The sequence below is a fragment of the Canis aureus genome, chromosome 5 (genome assembly GCF_053574225.1).
Source record: "Canis aureus isolate CA01 chromosome 5, VMU_Caureus_v.1.0, whole genome shotgun sequence".
Lineage (NCBI taxonomy): Eukaryota > Metazoa > Chordata > Mammalia > Carnivora > Canidae > Canis > Canis aureus.
This window is the reverse complement of record NC_135615.1, coordinates 85,616,269-85,632,895: the sequence shown is the minus strand read 5'-3', so window position 1 is coordinate 85,632,895 and position 16,627 is coordinate 85,616,269. Positions and strand designations below refer to the sequence as shown.

At 62.0% G+C, this 16,627-nt stretch overlaps 1 protein-coding gene and 1 long non-coding RNA gene across 4 annotated transcripts; one reads left to right on the top strand and one right to left on the bottom strand.

The window, feature by feature from the left end:
- The first annotated feature begins 899 nt into the window (after positions 1 to 899).
- On the top strand, positions 900 to 10,580 carry UBIAD1 (UbiA prenyltransferase domain containing 1). Of its 3 annotated transcripts, XR_013380787.1 has the most exons (3): positions 900 to 1,499; positions 6,017 to 6,267; positions 7,510 to 7,649. XR_013380787.1 is itself a non-coding variant. In XM_077899657.1 (2 exons), the coding sequence occupies exons 1-2, from the start codon at positions 974 to 976 to the stop codon at positions 10,286 to 10,288; spliced, it is 540 nt and encodes a 179-aa protein (XP_077755783.1). In that variant the 5' UTR covers positions 901 to 973; the 3' UTR covers positions 10,289 to 10,580. The 3 variants fall into 3 exon arrangements, 2 of the variants coding, with proteins under 2 accessions (XP_077755783.1, XP_077755781.1); XM_077899657.1 differs by lacking the exons at positions 6,017 to 6,267; positions 7,510 to 7,649 and adding an exon at positions 10,275 to 10,580 and having other exon boundaries at positions 901 to 1,499; XM_077899655.1 differs by lacking the exon at positions 6,017 to 6,267 and having other exon boundaries at positions 928 to 1,499; positions 7,510 to 10,011.
- A 3,088-nt stretch (positions 10,581 to 13,668) lies between these two features.
- Positions 13,669 to 16,054, bottom strand: LOC144313545 (uncharacterized). The gene is made up of 3 exons (XR_013379179.1): positions 15,866 to 16,054; positions 15,007 to 15,137; positions 13,669 to 14,808 (listed from the first exon to the last, which is right to left on the bottom strand). It is a non-coding gene; the product is annotated as an uncharacterized LOC144313545 (long non-coding RNA).
- Between the last annotated feature and the right edge of the window lie 573 nt (positions 16,055 to 16,627).

Below are 16,627 nucleotides of genomic sequence, written 5' to 3'. Positions count from 1 at the left end.
TTGCTGAATGATGAGTCCTATTTTGGTGAGTGGAAGCTCTAGGTAAGTCGGGAAGCGACAGGCAACGGGGATCATCCTTGTGTTACTAAGTGAGGCTGTTTCCAGCTGCGGTCGGGGATGCTCGGCGGGAGGAGGGCTGGACGGCTGGGGTCGCCGCTGCCCCGCCCCCTGCCCCGCCCCCAGCGCAGACCCCGCCCCCTAGTCAGCCCCCGCCCCCAGCCCCGCCCCCAGCCCCGCCCCCAGCCCCGGGCCCCGCCTCCAGGCCCGGGGCCCGCCTTCACCCTCACCTCAGGCCAAGGCCCCGCCCCCAGCTCAGGCCCCGCCCCCAGCGCCGGGCCCCGCCCCCAGGCCCGCCTCCAGCGCAGGCCCCGCCCCTAGTCCAGCCCCAGCGCTGGCCCCGCCCCCAGGCCCGGGGCCCGCCTTCATCCCCCGCCTCAGGCCCGGGCCCCGCCCCCAGCTCAGGCCCCGCCCCCAGCGCAGGGCCCCGCCCCCAGGCCCCGCCTTCACCCCCACGCCTCAGGCCCGGGCCCCGCCTTCAGCCCCGCCCCCGCGTCGGGCCCCGCCCCCGCGTCGGGCCCCGCCCCCGCGTCGGGCCCCGCCCCCGCCGCGTCGTCGGCCCCGCTTCCGGGCGGCCTCCGGAGGCGGGCGCGCAAGATGGCGGCGCCGGTGCCCCGGGGCGGGCGGCCGCAGCTCCGCCGTGGGCTCTAGCCCGGGACTCGGGGCCCAGACACGGCCTTCGCCCGGGCGACAGGCGGTGTGGGCGGCGCCGCCGGGCCGCGTGGGCTGCAGGCGCGTTCGCTGCTGCCTCGGGGGCCGCCGCCTCCCCGGCCCTGCCCGGGGCGGACCCGAAGGAAGGTCAGGCCCGCCCCCGCCGCCGCCCCCGCCCCCGCCCCCGCCGCCGCCCCCGCCCCCGCCGCCCCCGGCCCCGGGCTCCGGCTCTGAGCTCCGACTGCGGGCGGGCACGTGGAGCTCCATGGCGGCGTCGCAGGCCGCGGGGGACGTCAACATCCCGGCGGGCGACGCGGGCAGGCCCGGGGACCGCGAGCCGCCGGGGCCCGACTGTCCGGAGGCGGACCGGCCCACGCGCCGCTCCTGGAGGCACAAGTGCGCCTCGTACGTGCTGGCGCTGCGGCCCTGGAGCTTCAGCGCGTCGCTGACCCCCGTGGCCCTGGGCAGCGCCTTGGCCTACCGGGCGCAGGGCGGGCTGGACCCGCGGCTGCTGGCGGGCTGCGCCGTGGCCGTCCTGGCCGTGCACGGCGCCGGCAACCTGGTCAACACCTACTACGACTTCTCCAAGGGCATCGACCACAAGAAGAGCGACGACAGGACGCTGGTGGACCGCATCCTGGAGCCGCAGGACGTGGTGCGGTTCGGCGTCCTGCTCTACACCCTGGGCTGCGTGTGCGCCGCCGGCCTCTACTGCCTGTCGCCCCTGAGGCTGGAGCACTTGGCCCTCATCTACTTCGGAGGCCTGTCGGGCTCCTTCCTCTACACGGGAGGTAAGACCTGGCCCGCTCCCGGCTGCAGGGGCTGGAGACCACGTAGGATCCAGCGGCGCAGAGGAGGCGGCCAGGAGCTGCTGGGCTAGGCCGCCGCGGGCCATCGCCAGGTGTGGGGCACGTGGATGGACAGTATTGTTTGAGAGCAGCAGCCAGCGGAGAAGATGCTGGCTTGCTGTAGGGACGTTCGCTATCCTACCCAAGGAAATGCTTCTATCTGCTTCCTTTTCGTTGTCTACATAACACCGCCGTTTCACATCTTCATGCAGTTACATTCAAAGAGCTCAAAGTCCTACGGCTCGTTACGCCCAGCTAGTTCGCTGCCTGACTCCTTGCAGCAGCTCATTAAGGTCGCGGTGGGCAGGTAGCTGGTCACGCGTTACCGAGCACCTGTTGCCAGCCCCGCAGTCACAGATGTTGGGCAGGGGCGCACGTTGTTGTATATGTAGACCTTGAGGACAGATCGTTTGTATATATAAATCTCGAGGGCAGGTAGATAATAGTAAAGTCATGTTCAGGACGACCCGCCTGCTGGTTTGCTGAGGACTTAGGACTTAGGGCAGTTCCCGGGATGCCGGGACTTCCGGTTTGGAAATCGGGAAAGTTCCTGGTAAGCCCGGAGGATGGGCTGATAGCCCGATTATTGAATATAAAAACACGACCGGCGCTGTAGGGAAGACATAAGGAGAGCGAGGGAGGAGGACACGGGTGTCTGACGTAGTTCCATCAGGGTGGGCCTCCTCCAAAAGGTAATGTGAGCAAAGCCAGAAGGAAGTCAGCCAGGCAGGTACCGCAGAGGAAGGATGTTCCAAGTCTCGGGATGGTCTGGAGGCAGGCGTGTGTCCGGTATGTAAGTGAGGGAGAGAGTAAAAGGAGGTAGAGCGAGGGGAGTGGGTCTGGGGAGGCAGGGAGGTGCAAGGCTGGTGCGGGCCCAAGGTTTTACAGGAATCGGTCTGGCTGCGGTGTTGACAGTGGGTGAGGGTGAGTGGGCCAGGACAGACGCAGGAGACGGGGCTGCCGAGCAGTGGGAACGAGAGGGGTTTGGACCGGGCAGTCGTGGTAGAGAAGGGAGGGGGTGGCCAGATCCTGAACATATCTTGAAGGTAGACTGGTTTGCTGCTGGATGGGGTGCAAGGCAGGAGAGAAACGGGAATTCCACATAACTCAGAGGCTTTGGGCGGAGCACCGCCTGGAAGGACGGAGCGAATGTCCAGTCAGATGGAGGAGTCCAAAGGCAGGGTTTGGGGGAGAAAATGGGGAGACTGACTTTGGACATCTTAATGTGTTAGATCTCTAAGTGGGGATGTCAGGTGGATGCCTGGCTGTAAGCCTCGGAGTTCCCGGGAGAGGCCCGAGCTGGAGCTGCAGATCTCTGGGGGTCTCTGGCGTAGTGAGCTTGTGTGACTGGGTGAGATCTCCAGGGGTGGGAGTGGTGATAGGGACACGGGGGGACCAGGACCGAGCCCTGGAGCACCCCGACGAAAAGAGGGGGAGAAAAGAAGGAACAGCGAGGAGAAGGTGATGGAGCCGCCAGTGTGAACAGCTCAGTAAAGGAACTGGGCAGGGTGCTGTGGGCGACGCGCATGGAGCAGGGCAGAGGGAAGGGGCCTCTCTGTGAAAGTGACTCAGACGTGGAGGGTCAGGAGCCAGCCCCGGGGCAGGACTGGGTCTGATTTGGGTGCCAAGCCCTTCGGGGCTGGAGGAGCAACACGTGCAAATGTCCTGGGGTGGGGAGAGCTTGGCATATTCTAGATCTACAAAGGGCCAGTGTGATCGAGAGGGACAGGGAGATACTGCTGGGGAGGCCGGCCAGGACTGGATGTTCTGGTCTCACGGGGCCTCTGTCTCAGGCTCCAGCCCTTGGCCAGCTTTCCTCTAACTCTGTCCACTCCCTGGGTGTTTTTAGCCGGTCTCACGGCTTCATACGCCAACTGTTAACCTGGTGACTCTCAAGTGTTCAGCTCTGGCCCAGGTCTCGGCACTCAGCTCCAGACTTGTCCAGCTGCTTCCTCAGTGGCTTCTCTGCCAGCCCAGCGTGTCCCAAATGAAGTCCTGGTCTCTCCTAAGAAACCCGCGCTACGCTCGGCGTCCCCCAGCTCGCTCCACGGCAACTTCCCCCTGAAGTCACGGGCATCCTCCCTAACTCCTCCCGTAAGTCCATCAGCAAATCCTGTGGACTCTCCTTCGAGCGTGCACATGGGATCTGCGCGTGTTCCCCCACCGCCCACCCCACCCCCGTGTCCTGGATTGTGGCGGCAGGCTCCCTGTCCCTCTCTGCATTGGCCGGGGCCCGTGCCGGGCACTTCCAAGGGAGCAGCCGCAGTGTCCTGCTAAGACAAGGCCGCTACCTCAGGAGGTCCCTGCTCAGAGTTCTCCAGTGGCTCCCACCTTGTTCAGAGGAAAGGCCTGAGCGTCACCTGCGCGGCCTGTCCCGTCCCCGCAGCTCTCCCACCTACCCCCTTCCCCCTGCTGCTCTGCTGCGGCCGCACTGCCCTGCTGGCGGTTTCTGGTCCAGGTGGCGCGTGCTGCTGCCTCAGGTCCTTTGTAGGGGCTTTTCCTTGGCTTGGGACACGCGCCTGATTCACTGTCTAACCTCCACCCGTTTGCCCGCATAGCAGCTGTCTAGTGAGGCATTGCTTCCTACCCTACTAAAATGACCAATAAAGGGTTTTTTGCAGCAGCTGGAAATAAAATAAGTGCGCGCACACACACACGCACACACACACACACACACACCCCGCCTGTGTTTTCCCCCACAATGTCTTCCCTGTTGTCCTTTCCTGCTTTGTTTTCCCTCACAGCACTTAGCGCTTCTAACACGCGGTCTGAAGTACTGACTTTGTTGTCTTCCCCTTAGACGCTCAGCTCCCCGGGAATAGGACTTTGCTCCCTGTGCTTTGCTGAACCCCTGGTGCCCAGAGCACCGCTAGATGTAGTTAGTACTTAATTCTCATTGAATGAACAAATGGGGAGACACAGAAACGTATATCGAGCAGAGTGACGACAATCTGATTCATGTTTTTGTGTTTTTTTTTTAAACATCGGCCTTTATTGATAAAACTGTCTTACCGTGAAGCGCACAGATCTTAAGTGTTCCAGTTTGATGAGTCTCGACAGATGCGTACGGTGTGACCCGCGCCCTGCCGCGGTACAGGACGTTTCCGTCACGCTCAGAAGCTTCCTTCCCTCTCAGTTCCCACTCCCCCCCCCCCCCCCCCCCCGGCCCCGGTCCAGAGGCCACCACTGTTGGGTTTCTCTCACGTCGCTGGTTTTGCCCGGCCTCGAACGTTGTGTGCGTGCAGCTGTTCAGTCTGGACCCTCGTGCCTGCTTGCTTCGCTCAGCACGCTGGGTTTGAGATTCGTGGTGTTGCGATGTGCACCCGTGGTGCCTCTTGCTGAGCGGGGGCCTTGTGTGGGCGAACCACGATCTGTTTACGCTCCATCCCGTCCAGTGCCATCTGGATCGTGTCCGTGTTTTGGCTGTTAGGCCCGAGCACTTGTGTGGAGGTCTTTCTGTGGCGACTTGTTTTCATTTTTCTGGCGTAGATGCCCCGGAGTAGACTGGCTGGGCCTTCGGTGGATGAACACGTAGCCTCCGGAGGTCTTCTAAAGTGATTGTGCCAGTTTTACGTTCCCGCCGTCCGTGCGTGAAGGTTGCTCCACGTCCTGGCTGATGTTCTGATTTAGGTTCTAACGGGTTTGCTGTGGCTGCTGTGTGGAGAACTCGCCCAGTCTTGCGCTGGGTTGGCTCACTTGGAGTGTTGGGACGGGTGGGAAGGCCTCGTAGGAGAGCGGGCCGCCTTCTGCAGCAGGCGAGCGTGCGAGCCCTGGGCTGCACGCGGAGGCAGCCTTCTGCCCAGGGCACTACCATGTTCTCATGTCACATGACCTCCAGAAGGCTCCAGACCTCTCGGCCCCTGAGGGGGTGTGTGGCTGGTGTCCAAGGAGGGGGTTATCCCTGGAGGCACAGGTTCCTGCTCACCGTTGCTCACGTCGCTCTTTGCCGGGTGTCTAAGGAGACCCAGCCAGTTGGGTGGTCTGGCCAGCGCCCACGGCTGTAGAGCTGTGGTGGGCTCTTCCGAGGCTGCAGAAGACACCTGCGTGGAGAGCTGCGAACGGGAGCGAAAGAAGAGCAGGCGGCTGGTGGAGAGGGCCGCGGGATCCCCGCCGGGACGGCTGGCGGCCTGGCGCTTCCCTGGGGGTGGCTCTCACTGTGAGGTCCTGCAGGAGCCATCGGCCTGCTGATTTCTAGCGGGCGCCTGTTCTGCTTGAGGACCTCCTCCTGGAGGCCGTGTCCTCACCCAGAACACCGCGTGGGGGTACTCGGGTACCGGCCGCGGCTGTGACGCTTCCCTGGGGACGCTCGCTCCAAAGAACCCAGGCTGCTCGCTTAGCACCCGAGCACCGACTAGAGGTGTCCGCTCGCGCTGCGTGGGGTCATCCTGTGGCACACGAGCGTACCAGGCCACACGCCGTCCGCCTTAACCCGGTGTCGTGTGTCGGTTCCCTTTCAATAGAGGTGGAAGAGAAACAGCGCAGAGCCCCAGCTACCAGTGTGAAGGCGACCTGGAGCTGAATCCCGTCTTCGGCTGCCCCGGCCTCGGTCCCCTGCAGACCGTCGTCCCTTCTCACGTTAGGCGGTGGAAGGGCACCTGATGAGCCAGTACCGAGGCCTGGAGCCGGGAGCTTGGTTAGCCCGGGAGGGCCCCGGCCCCCTAGCGGTCTGTGTGGCCCACCCGTCGGACATTTAACCTCGGCCGGACTCCAGGTGCTTGTTACTGTAGCTCTGTGTTGGCTTCAGCCTTTGTGCCACGCACTGGGCAGGGAGCTGTGAACAAACCGGACCCAGGCCCTGCCCTCACACGACTTAAGGGATTTTCCAGAGGTGGAAATCTGGGTGCCCTGGGTGCATAGTTATGCAGGGGGACAGGATGTGGCCCAGGGGTTGAGGGGAGGCTGCCTTGGGGAGTGTCTTTGGTGTCCTGAAGGGTGAGTAGGAGTTAGCCAGGCGGAGGCAGGGTGGGGAGAACCCCACAGGCAGGCCCCGAGAACCAGCAGAAGCATGAGAGGAGGAGAGGGGAGCCCAAGGTGAGGTGGGAGGCGGCAGGGCAGGCCCACAGGTGAGCTGCTGAAAGGTCCGCGGGCTTTCAGGGTTTTCAGGTGCATGTTGGCAGAGGGCTGTCGGATGAGGCTGCCCGCAGAGATTAGGTTGGGGGCCGGTCCTCGGAACAGGTGTTGCAATGTCTCCCGCGTTGGGTGACCGTGACTCAGAGCTGGGGACGGACAGCGGTCCTCTGGAGTGGCATCGCTGGAGAGAACTGGGCAGGTTTGAACCAGGTGGTTTGGCCGGGATTTGAAGTGGGTTGGCAGTGCAGGAAGAGGAGTTGGGGGGGACGTCGTCGTGAGTTCAGGGGAGCCAGAGGGGAAGCAGCACTGGAACTTCGTCGTCTTAGCTGTTTTACTCGTCATCGTGGTTGGAAGTTGCTTTATGTGGAGTTTGGGCACCCTGAGATGTCACTGAGATTCCCTGGGGGTTTTCAAAACCAGATCCCCCTGGAGGTTGTGGAAGATGGAGGCAGAAAAGTACGAGACCCGGCGGGGGCTCTGTGAGGGATTGACGGACAGAAGCCTGTCCTGCAGGGGGTGGTGGAGGAGAAAGAAGCCAGGGGACGGGATTGTCAGACCTTCTAGATCCTTTGCTGGCTCTCGGGTCAGACCCCGTGTGTAGAGGGAACCCACTGCTCTGTGTTGCAGGACTTTGCTGGGGGGAGCGGGAAGGGACACTGGGGGTGACTCTGAAGCCTAAGTAAGCGGGTGCTGAAGGCCAGAGCTGTGTCCCTGGAGCCAGGGTCGGGTTTGCTCTGGAGGGCACAGAGCTCACGGACTGGCCTGCTCTCCACCCGAGAACTCAGCGCTCCCGGCCAGGGGTAGCCTGCCTCAGGACTGAGGAACGGCCCCTCCGTTTCCAGGCCTTGATCTCACACCAACTCTCTGGCTTTTCTGGCCGTAGGAATTGGATTCAAGTATGTGGCTCTGGGAGACCTCGTCATCCTCATCACGTTTGGCCCGCTGGCTGTGATGTTCGCCTACGCCGTGCAGGTGGGGTCCCTGGCGGTCTTCCCACTGGTCTACGCCATCCCTCTCGCCCTGAGCACCGAGGCCATTCTCCATTCCAACAACACCCGGGACATGGAGTCAGACAGGGAGGCCGGCATTGTCACGCTCGCCATCCTCATCGGCCCCACCCTCTCCTACATGCTCTACAACACGCTGCTCTTCCTGCCATACCTGATCTTCAGCATCCTGGCCACACGCTGCAGCATCAGCCTGGCCCTCCCGCTGCTCACCATTCCCATGGCCTTCTCCCTGGAGAGACAGTTCCGCAGCCAGACTTTCAACAAGCTGCCCCAGAGGACTGCCAAACTGAACCTCCTGCTGGGGCTCTTCTATGTCTTTGGCATCATTCTGGCCCCAGCGGGCAGTCTGCCCAAACTGTAAGGGGACAGGGGACGCCCCCCTGCCCCCCGCTGTCCCCTGGCCTTAGAATGTGTTTCTGGAAGGCAGAGAATCTGAGGAGGGAGGGTAGGCAGGATTTGGCAGGCAGGGGCCTAAGGTTGGCTTCTAACCTCTTGCCTTTCTTATTATTATATTTCTAAAGATAAGGTTTTGTTTCTGTATCACTCCATTTTATGGTGAATGTTGAAACCACTCTTATTGGAAGTTGAACTGGATGCCTGGCCCTTGTTTTATTTATAATTGCCACTAGGGGGTGTTGTTAGGTCACTTTAAAGTATATTTATTAGAAGGCCCTAAGCCTTGGTGAAGGAGCCTCCAGGTTGGCCCCGCGTGGGAAGGCCCAGTGACTGGGCTCCTGCTGCCCCCCCCACCGCGGTAGGCGTCCTCCTGGAGGCGTGGTCCTGCAGGATGCGCTGGGATCGGAGCCAGGCCCCAGGGACACGGCGCATCTGTCTCAAACCCTGAGCACTTGGGCCTGAATTATGCTGCTCGAGAGAGAAAGTCCCTCATTAACAGCCTGACGCGGCTCCGGCTTTTTGCCTCGGGTGTGATTCGGACACTGTTGTCCTTCTCTCTCCTTTTGCTTGCTGCCACAGTGGAAGGAAGTGTCAGGTCAACGGCAGCAAGGTCGTCAAGCTGAGGGCTGGGGAGGGAACAGCCGCCCGCCCTGGAGGCAGCTGAGAAAATCACTCTGCTTGTGGACAGAAACTGGTAGGGCTGCTGTTTTTCCCTTTGTAGACTCTACTGGAATGACAGGAAGGGCTCCAGCCCTTTTGGTAACTATTAGGAGCCCTGGAATCCTAGAGCACTGCTGTCCTTGTGGACCGCTCAGCGCCCCCGGGCAGCCTCTTCCCCACCCATCACCTTTCCTCGTGCTCCCGTGGGCCCCCCCATATCTGTCGGGTTCCCATCTGTGCGTCTCCCATCCATGGAGCCTATTTGGGTAGCGGCTTAGCAGCTGAGTTGGGGACAGTTGTCATCTCCCACAGAACCACAGGACGAGCAGACCAGGGAGGTCCACTCATCCGTGAACGAATAAGCCGATAGACACAGGCCTGACCCCGTTCAGCCAGAGTGACAGGCCCTGCCAGGGAAGGCACCGTGTCTTCCTCTTTGGAGACAGATGCGCAGTATTGACCCTGCTTCTCCCCAGGGCACAAGCTGCCTTGTGCAAAGGTCTTTTGCTCCCAGAATGGGGGAATTCCAACGCTGCTCGTAGCTGCTTTTCACTTCACTGCCTGCAAAGTAGGATTTCTGGGCCAGAGTCGCTCCGTTGTGTTTGGTCCAAGCCTGAAATACGTTGAGACCATCATCATTATCCTTTTCTTTTTTTCTTTTTTTTTTTTTTCATTATCCTTTTCTGTTGTGATTATTGCCTTTCTGATTGGCGTTTCAGGGTCTCGGCCACCGAAAAGACAAGAACTGGTTCTTACCCCTTAAAATCAGGCTAATTATGATTTGGGTCCTGGAGTTAGAATTAGTTTCTCGGAAAAAACACACTTGGAAATTATAAGCGTTCCTCCAAAGATAAAGGTGGTTTGTCTGCAGAGACCCAGAGTCCTCGAGTGGTGGTCAGAGCCCAGTAACAAGGAAGGAAGGACAGCCCTCCTCTCCTGCCATTCCTCCCAGCACCATTTTTCTTATAGTCCAGGCCGGTGGCGTCGTGGTGTTCATAGGGGTCCTGCCTTCAAAGAGGGGCTCTCGTGTCTCCCCTGAGAGCAGGCCATTGTCACACTGGGCTCCGTCCTGCGGCCCTAGGACCAGAGGTCCCTGCATCCCCAGACCAGACCCACCTTTGTGAGCTCTCACGTCGGGAGGTGTCGGCCTCTGCACTGCGTCGTGGTACAGATTTTAATGCATATTTTTATATATAAATGTTTCTAAAAGGCCAAGTTTAGTGCCAGGTTTTATATGCAGGTCACCATACTTTATATGACACCCCCTGAATCAATGAAGTTCTCTTTAGACTTGTTAATAAAAACAATGTTTATCTGTTGTCTTTGTTTTCCTCTTACTTCTTGTCTTATTGTGAACTCGGATCCATAAATCTCCTGGAGACCAGCCCAGGAGCACTGGGGACATAGGGTGGGGGTGGGGTGGGGGTGCGGCCCTTGATCTCCGGTGATGAATCTGGGTAGGGTTTGACCAGATTTGATGAGCCTTTAGGAAAGGCAGGAGGGACTGCTCAGAGCCAGCCAGGCCAGATTAACCTCACTCCCTCTGTCCTGAGCTCCTTTAATTTTTCTTTCTTCTTAATAGGGTCGCCGTGCTGATGGACGGAGGACACATAGTAGAGTATGTTTGGGTTTCGGCTAGGCATCTGACAACATGTCCTGGGAATGGATAGCCGTCCAGCCAGAGGAATTTGCAGGAGACCACACGCTGTGGGAGAGAGCTGGCTGGTCAGGGTGTCGTGCCGACGGGCCACGAGGCCCACAGTACCCGTGGGAGCCTGCCCTCCGCCCTTCGCTGGCTGGGCCCAATGCCTGTGGTCAACGACTGGAATTAGCCCAAATCACGGGGCTTGTAAACCCTGGAGGAAGAGCTTAATAAATGGCCCCATTAGGATCCTCAGAAATCAAAAGCCTACTTTGATGGGTCAAAGGAGAGATTCAGCATGGGTGCATATAAATATACTTGGGTCCCCAAAGTCAGCCGTATGACATCAGAAGGGGGGAGCCATGGCATGGCAGCAGCAGATGTGGTCGGTATGAATTTTATCAACGAGCCTGGGGTATGGTATCAGGTGCCTTCATTTCTGATTTATTCTGATCTCCAGTATGTGGCTGGAGATTCAGCTTCAGTCACCTTTGGGGCCACTCCCATCCCTCTGGGCTCCTGGGTCTCCAGGGGGCGGGAGCCAGGGGTGTTGGCTGGGCCCTGGCTCTACTTGCTCACTTCCCTTCTGCTTCATGCTGGAGTTCAGCCCTGGGATCCACCCTCGACTCTGAGGCATTGTTCTGGAAGCTCCCAAATGCCCCTGGCAGCAGGTGCTCCCTGCTGGAGTCCCGTGTGCCTGGAGGGCCCTCATTCCTGCCACCCAATCCCCGTTTTGCCTGGGTTTTGCCTGGTCCCCGGGGAAGCGCCTGTTCCCTCCACGATCTACCTCGTCCACCTCCCCTGTTCAAAGCATTTCCCTGCTTCCCCCTCCCCGCCCTGTTGGACCTTTGCACAAAATCTCAGTGGGGTGGAGGGTCAGGGGCCCATTGCTGGCAACTATTAACGCCTCTGTTAATCTTGTATCCAAACACACTCCCCAAAGCCCGAGCCTGTTAACCTGGCCCGAAGGTCAGTGTGAATCAGTAACGAGGTCTGACTCCCATGAAGGTTAATGCGATCGAGGCCGAATTAGCAGGCGACCAACGTCCAGAACAAGGAAGGCGCAGGTCCCGCCTGTCCCTGTTAGCTGGGTCACACCTGGCGGGCTGGCTCCCTTTCCGAGCTCCGCTCCTGTCTTAGGTTTTCTTGTCAATATGCGGATGGGCCGAGAACGAGCCGGGGATGTAGTACGCTCGGGCTTCCGCAGAGCATTTGACGGTGTGGCGCGAAATGAGAGACGGACGAAAATGCAGTCAGAGGGGCTTTATTTCTGCGTGCCCTTGTGCAGGTGCGCACGCGTGTGTTTTCACACTGGTAACAGCTGCAGCAGAGATTTTTACGTGGCTCAGGACGGGAGCTGCATCTTGAAGATGTGATTCACAGACCAGGTCTTGCCAAAGAGCAGCGGGCACGCTGGGGAGGGCCCCTAAGCCCTGTTGGCTTGGCAAGGCCGCTGCGTGTGTGTGTGTGTGTGTGTGTGTGTGTGTGTGACTTTCCACAGCAAACCTAGGACCAATGGGTAGAAGTCATGTGGCCCCAAGGTTAAGCTCTCAGGCAGGAAGAACTTTCTAGCCATTAGGAGAATCGGCAGGAGGGATGGTGGAGGCCTCGCGGGGGCAGTGAGCTCCTTGTGACGAGAGGCATTCAAGTGAAAGGACAGCTTGTCAGAGACGCGGAGGCAAAGTGCTGCGCGTCAGAGACGGGGGGACCAGAAGGGCCTAAGCACCTCCCAGTCCTGTATGATTCTTCCGTTTTCCGGGGCCCCAGGGGTCAGGAGGACAGAGGACAAGAGCTATGTCACCGTTTCCTCTCTGTGATGTCAGATTGTTGTCTGTGCCAATTTTAACCGGCACAGCTGTGATTAATATCCCTTTTTTTAGAGACTTGCACACCCATGCGCGCGCACGCACACACAGTTGATGCTGCCCTTGAAGTGAGGTGGATGGCAGGTCGCCCCGTCCCCCGAGCCCCGCGGAGCTAATGGACTGTCAGCCTCCTCATTACGGGCCCCAGGCCTGCCGGGATGCCAACGGCGGCCGCATAAGCCACGTCGGGTCCCCGCCTGCAGAGGGGGCGGGGCTGAGCCCAGCCCCCCAGGGCACCTGCTCGGGGCTCCCTGGGGGGAGCCTATCATCGCAGGGCGGGGACCCCTTAAGCGCCCTGACCCTCCGGACGCCCCCGGGGCTCTGGGAGGGTCTCGACCACACGCTCTCAAACAGGTTTGGGCGGAAAGGGAGGCTGGTGCGGGTGTACCAGGGGGCTCGTGCGTCCAGAGGCGCCCCGCGTCCACGCCCTCACCCCTGCACATCCCTGCCCCGCGCCCCCAGCCCACCTCACGGTGTGGCTCAGCAGGGAAGGCGGGGCGCCCTGTGCGCGTGTGCACGAGTGTGAGTGCGTGAGCGTGCACGAGTGTCAGTGGTCCCCGCGTATCAGTTTGCCGACATGCCTGCGGTCCGTGTCCCCCAGGAGGCGGCAGGCCTGGCCCAGCACCATACGTGCTCCAGGTCAGCAGGTGCTGGCCCCGGTGGTCCCTGCGGGCGGGGGGCCCTCCAGGGCGGCCCCCTGGGTGACAGTTTGCGCCGCTGCACCTCCCGGCTGGCCCTGAGCAGGGAGGACAGCTGGTGGCCCTCGGGGCGGGGACCGGAAGGGACGGAGGGCCGGGACTCCCGCCCGTCTTCTCCGTACGCGGAAGCCTGCACGTGAGTGAGCGTTTGCCGAGTGACTGAGCGATGCCACAGCGAAGCCCCCGTGTGAGGCGGCGGCGGCCCCGCAAAACCCCGTTCATGGAACAGCCCGCGGCCGAGGCATTCAGGCCTCTTGCAGGAGGGAGGAACCGGGCTCAGGGACTTTATGGCGCTTCCCCGGGGTCCCCGGCGAGGAAGCCACGGAGGCGCCGTGCAGACCTGGGCCCTTTCATCTCCGTCGTGTGCCTGCAGCCCCTGGTACGTTGGGGACTCCGTTCTGGGAGGGGACGTCGGGGAAGCGGACATGGACACAGGCTGATGGGGGGGGACAGGCTGACGGGGGGGGGGACAGGCTGACGGGGGGGGCGGGTCAGCAGGGCTTGCAGCAGGGAGAGGAGGCCCGCGCTGGGCGGCTGCCCTATGGGCTTCAAGCAGCGTCCCTTCCCGTGCCCCCCGCCCTTGCCCTCCCCTTCCCCTGCCCTCCCCCTCCTGTGCCCCTGCCCCCACCCCTGCCTTCCCCATGCCTCCTGTGCCCCACACCCCTGCCCTCCCCTTCCCATGCCCCCTGCCCCTGCCCCCGCCCCCGTCCTCCACCCCTGCCCTCCCCCTCCTGTGCCCCTGCCCCCCCCCCCGTCCCTTCCTGTGCCCCCCGCTCCTGCCCCCCACCTCCGGGGCTGGCTCCAGGGGACAGTAGTCCAGCAGCTTGCCTCACCTGCCCTGCTCAGTCTCTCAGCCCCGGGTCGCGGCCACACGGGGAGGCCCGGCCGGGTGGGGGTGGGTTTCTACTCCTGCGCCCACTGGCCGTGCTCGTTCCCGCGTTCCTCACAGGTCCCACCCAGCCACTGGCTAAGGGTGCCGAGATCGGGAACTGGGGGGTGACTCCTCCCCCAGAACGTGGCTGGGGGCACCTGGGGCCAGTGGTCACCCAGCATTCAGGCCTCAGGAGACTCAGTGAGACGGGGCTGATGCGTGTCCCCTGAAGAATAAACACTGGCAGCCACGGTGCTCTGGGGGCAGAGAAGGGGATGCTCACTGGAGCCAGTCAGCAAGGCTTCCAGGAGGGCCTCCCGGAGGAGGCGCTGAGGATCTGATCGGGCTTCTAGGAAGAGGTGGGCACGAGGGTGAGTAGCTGCCTGGAAGCTGAGGTGCGGGCGGCCCCCAGCGCCCTGACTGCCGCCTGGAGTTGGGGTGAAGCCTCCCTAGCTGGGGGGCAGCACTGAGACACACCCGGCCCTTCCCCGGAGGGAGGACAGGCAGGCAGGCGTCCTCCCGTCACCCTGGAGCCTGACAGCTCTGAGTGAGGTCAAGTCCGGGCCGTGTCGCTGGCAAGCTGGGTGACCGACCCTCTAAGGGGGTCCCTCCCCCACGTGCGCCGCGCAGAGGCAACGCCACCTCCTTGGGCCCCCCAGACTTCTCCATGGAAGGACGTTCAGGAAAGGTCTGAAGTCAGCCTCATCAGGTCGTCAGCATATTAAAAAAACATGCCCACGTGTGCGCTCTGTGGGGCGGGGGGGGGGGGGGGGGCGCCCTCTGCCCCTTCTCCAGCAGGGTGATTGTTATTCTGGGTGTTCAGGAAGAGCCGAGAGTTAATGGAACCCAAGGCAACGAGCGACACCTTGTTAAACAATCTCAATTACCAGATACCCAGTCTCCGTGCAGTTCCGGGGAGGAGGGAGGAGGCCGCGGGGTCTGAGCACCTGAGAGCAGGGCTGAGGGCGGGCGGGCGGGGGCCGGAGCTTAGATCAGGGGGGGGCCCAGTGGGGCCTCTGTACTGAGAGCCATTCCTTCTCCTAGGGGTGGGGGGTGAGGGGGGATGGAGAAGAGCAGAGACCGAGTTGGTCAACTGGGAAAGCGCTGTGACGCGTGGCCCTCCGGCACCCCTGCCAGGGTCGGTGGCTGCCCAGAGCTGGGCCACCCGTTTGGGGGGGTCCCCTGGAAACCCCGTGGCTGCCCGGGTGACGCAGGGGTGGGGGGTGGCCGTGGCCCACCTGCAGCTGCTCAGCAAACCGGCAGCGCAGGCTCCGAGGTGACAGCCGAGCTCAGGGCCCCGGGGCCGGGGCTGCAGAGCTGGACGGGCGCTCGTTTGGTTAAAAAATCTCATTTCCAACACTTCTCCTTTCTAGTGAAGGGGAGAAAGCATGATGGGTTGTTGTTATTTTATAAATCTCATGTTGAATTTGAATCTCTTTAAAAATGTCGAAGGAACCACAGCTGGCTGGCTGCTACTGTGTCCCATGGTCCTCGTCCCACTCCCCCCTCCCCTCGGCGCTGCCCCGAGCTCCCCCTGCACTGCTGGCCCAGCTGCCAGAGGAGGACACAGAAGGGGTCGGGTCGGGGGGGGCCCCACACAGGGTCTCGGGGCCCCCACCGCTCGGGAAGGCCTGGGTGACCCGCGCTGTGTGTGCGAGTGACCCAGGGCTCAGCCCAGCCATCCCTCCCTCCCTAGGCCGGAGCCTGTCCCCGCCCTGCTGCCGTGGGACCCGGAAGGGGCCCCCACATGTGTTGACGCAGCGGTGCTGCAACGCGGTTACAATGTCCCCATTTCAGAGCCGAGCAGACTGGGGCTCGGGCAGCAGGGTCAGTGCCTTGCTCTCCATGGCCCTGGGCGGATGCGGCCACTCACGGTCGCCGAGCTGCGGCCCCACCGGGGAAGGCAGGTCCCGTAACTCTTCCCAGCGAGCCCTACAGCGGGCCAGCCCTGACCCGGGGTCGGGAGGACTGGGGGCTCCCAGCTGCTCCTGAAACAGGGCCCGGCCACGCAGGAGGCAGAGGGGGCGGGGAGCAGCCAACGCGGAGGAGCCTGACGGGGGTGGGGGTGGGGGGGTGGGGGTGGGCACGGGGGGGTACCGTCGCAGAAACCGTCAAGTGCCAGGTGCTTCCACAGCTGCAGGGCTCCACCCCCGGGTCCGCATTGTCCCCGCCTGTTGGAAAAACAGATGTTCTTGTCCTCAGTTCCGTCCCTTTGTCCCCAACAAGCACTTAAGCGCAGAAAGAGGGTGGAGACCTGGGGACGGAATCAGGCATCTATTCTGGGCTGTTGCCGTGGCTGCTGTGGGGGGCGGGGAGTGGGGGTAAGTGGGGCAGGAGGGCCTCCCCCGGCCGGCGGGCTCCAGGGCTGGCGGGTGCCACGGGCTGGCTCCGGGAGGAGGGTGCTCGTCTCCTGGGCTGATGTCGGGGGCACCCCTGGCCTTTTGCCTCCGCTTCCAGGATTTGGGAGGCTGAGTGAGGTCAAGGGCTGATGGGACCGAGGTCCTGAGTCCTATTCTTGTTTGGGATTCATCCATCCATCCATCCATCCGTCCACCCATCCGTCCACCCATCCATCCGTCGTCTGCTGAGCACGTTCTTAAAGGCTTAGCCGAGCTCTGGGAGCAGCACGGTGGTTTGCCAGCAGGAACTTCTCTCGGAGGAGCAGAACATCCTCTTACCTCAGGTCACCGCGGCTCTGACTTGATGGGAGCCCAGAGGCTCTCCTGCACAGAAATAGCTCTGCAGCGACCTGCCCGCCCGTCGGCATCCCCGCCTGCCATCAGTCGGGCCTCCGGATGCAGGCATCTACTTCCCAGAGGCCCCCGCCAAAATACAAGTGTGAAACTGAGGAGGGCTGGG

Excerpts from the sequence above, each read along its gene's own strand:
- UBIAD1 (XM_077899655.1), top strand. The coding sequence starts at position 974 with ATGGCGGCGTCGCAGGCCGCGGGGGACGTCAACATCCCGGCGGGCGAC. Across the intron at positions 1,500-7,509 it reads CTCCTTCCTCTACACGGGAG|GAATTGGATTCAAGTATGTG; the intron begins GTAAGACCTGGC and ends TTCTGGCCGTAG.